This window comes from Etheostoma spectabile, chromosome 15 (genome assembly GCF_008692095.1).
Source record: "Etheostoma spectabile isolate EspeVRDwgs_2016 chromosome 15, UIUC_Espe_1.0, whole genome shotgun sequence".
In the NCBI taxonomy this organism is placed as follows: domain Eukaryota; kingdom Metazoa; phylum Chordata; class Actinopteri; order Perciformes; family Percidae; genus Etheostoma; species Etheostoma spectabile.
In genome coordinates, this window is record NC_045747.1 from 33,586,999 (window position 1) to 33,589,039 (window position 2,041).

General features: G+C 42.1%; 1 protein-coding gene across 3 annotated transcripts in view; it reads left to right on the plus strand.

Annotated features, from left to right (window-relative positions):
* The window catches only part of septin12 (septin 12), an 80,267-nt gene extending 78,454 nt beyond the window's left edge, over positions 1–1,813 (plus strand). For all 3 annotated transcript variants that reach the window (XM_032536873.1, XM_032536875.1, XM_032536874.1), the window contains 2 exons: positions 598–649; positions 1,263–1,813. In XM_032536873.1, the coding sequence (XP_032392764.1) occupies positions 598–649; positions 1,263–1,428 (218 nt within the window). In that variant the 3' untranslated portion in view covers positions 1,429–1,813. The remainder of the gene's footprint in view (positions 1–597; positions 650–1,262) is intronic.
* The last annotated feature ends 228 nt before the right edge of the window (positions 1,814–2,041 follow it).

A 2,041-nucleotide genomic window follows, 5' to 3' on the forward strand; every position in this document is an offset into this window, starting at 1 on the left:
AGCTTTGGGCATAGTATCGCAATATTTTCAGTGGCAATACTGTATTGATACACAGGCTCCAAGTATGGATCTTTTATTATATATTACATATGTGTTGGTCAGTTTGTCCCATTCTGCAGCAATAACATCGAAGTGATATGAAGAAACAGAGAAATGTTTCTTTTTAGATAAAACAGATGTTGACAAAGTTTCCTTTTGGAGCCGTCATTTGAAATTGGGAAAAATTAGAAGTAAGGTCATAAATTGCAGTATATCGCAGAATAGTGGAATATGTTTTAAATTGCAATAATATCGTATCGTGGCATAAGTATCGTGATGATATCGTATCGGGAGGATTCCCGCCCCTACTGAAGGCAGGTGCAGTTACATGAAAATACTTTTTGGAATTATGATTATCAGTGTTATTTAAGAATGTGTATTGTATTGGGAAGTGAGGAGAGACATTTTAATCTTAACTCAACTGCATGGGAGATGTTGGTGAACTGTATCTGTAACGGATCAGTCCAAAACGAGGTCCTCTTATTATTATTAATATTACATCTACAGTATGTGAAGGCAGCTTTTGGAAGTCAAATGAAATTTTTTCTCTTCCCACAGTTGAAAATGTGGCGCACTGTGAGTTTGCCAACCTGAGAGATCTACTCATCCGGTGAGTTTGGACTTTAACCCCACCATAAAAAGCTAATCAGCGGTGAAGTGGACAACACACACACACACACACGTTACTAAAACAGGTCCATCATACATGTTCATGACCTCAAACACAATGCTATTCTGGGTCTGGCTGTTACACACCGCTGGGATTCCGGGATGGGAGAAAAACGGGTTCTGGTTTATTGACAGTTCTTTAAACCAATCACGATCGGCATGGGTGGCGATAAGCGCCGGACGCAACACAGGTCTCGGGACATGTGTACGTTCAGAGATCTGAGGAGTAGATTCTGGGCACCGTAGCAATCCCGTAAATGAATTGTCGTCAATATAGACTAGGGTAGACATGATTAAAATAGCATTTAGAAAAACTATATTGAATTACATATAATGAATCCAGCAATAATGCGAAATAATAGGGCTTGGTTATTTCTTGGGATTGCTAGATCAAGCAATTCCTAGGGTTGATGTATGAATGTAAAATGTATGTATCACTTCCTAAAGAAGGACCTCGTAGCGTCCTGGTCCTTAGGGACATTCATGAATTGCGTATTGGTCTGATTCAGAGACATAGTCCAGTTGTCAATCTTTCTGTCTGTGTTTCTGCGCAGGTCCCACCTGCAGGACCTGAAAGACGTGACGCACCACATCCACTACGAGACCTACCGCGTGCGACGGCTCAACGAGAACAACGTGAACTTCAGCGAACTGGGACGGTCCGCCCGGCCGCCGGAGAACGGACCTGCCGACATCGGCGAATCAGAGAGCCATCTCTGATCTCCCCGTCAGCCCCCCCCCCCCCCACCCCACCCTACTCCTGCACCCGCCACAGGAACGCTGAGAACGAAAGAGTGAAAAAGAAAGCTATTTTTTATTACTTCTCCTCCCCCCCCCGCGCATAAAAATGAAACGGAGAAATGTTTTTTTTTTTATGTTGTCGCATTTTTTTTTCCCATATGGGAGAAACTTATTATTGTTTTTAAATGAGAAATTCTCTTTGAGTTTTCACAATACATAAGAAATGCATCAAATATGGATATAATGTGAAACAAATGTGAGTTCATATATATTTTTTGGAAGGGTGGTGACATGTCTGTACATGGGGAGAGGGGAGGATGTCTAAGCATCTTGGTATTGGCTATATACTGTAAATTGTACACTATATGGCCAAAAGTATGTGGACAGCCCAGGCCTTTTCACCCAGTGTTGGACCTCACTGAGGCCCATGGGGTCAGCGTATGGGGGGATGGTCCAGGTGTACACAGATGTGTGTCTAATGTCGAATGAGTTCAAATTTGATCCTGAGGAGAGAATTGAAGACGCTGGTTATAAGTGTTTGGATACTTTTTTAGAAACCTTGCAGGCCACATTAATGTGCCAAAACAACATA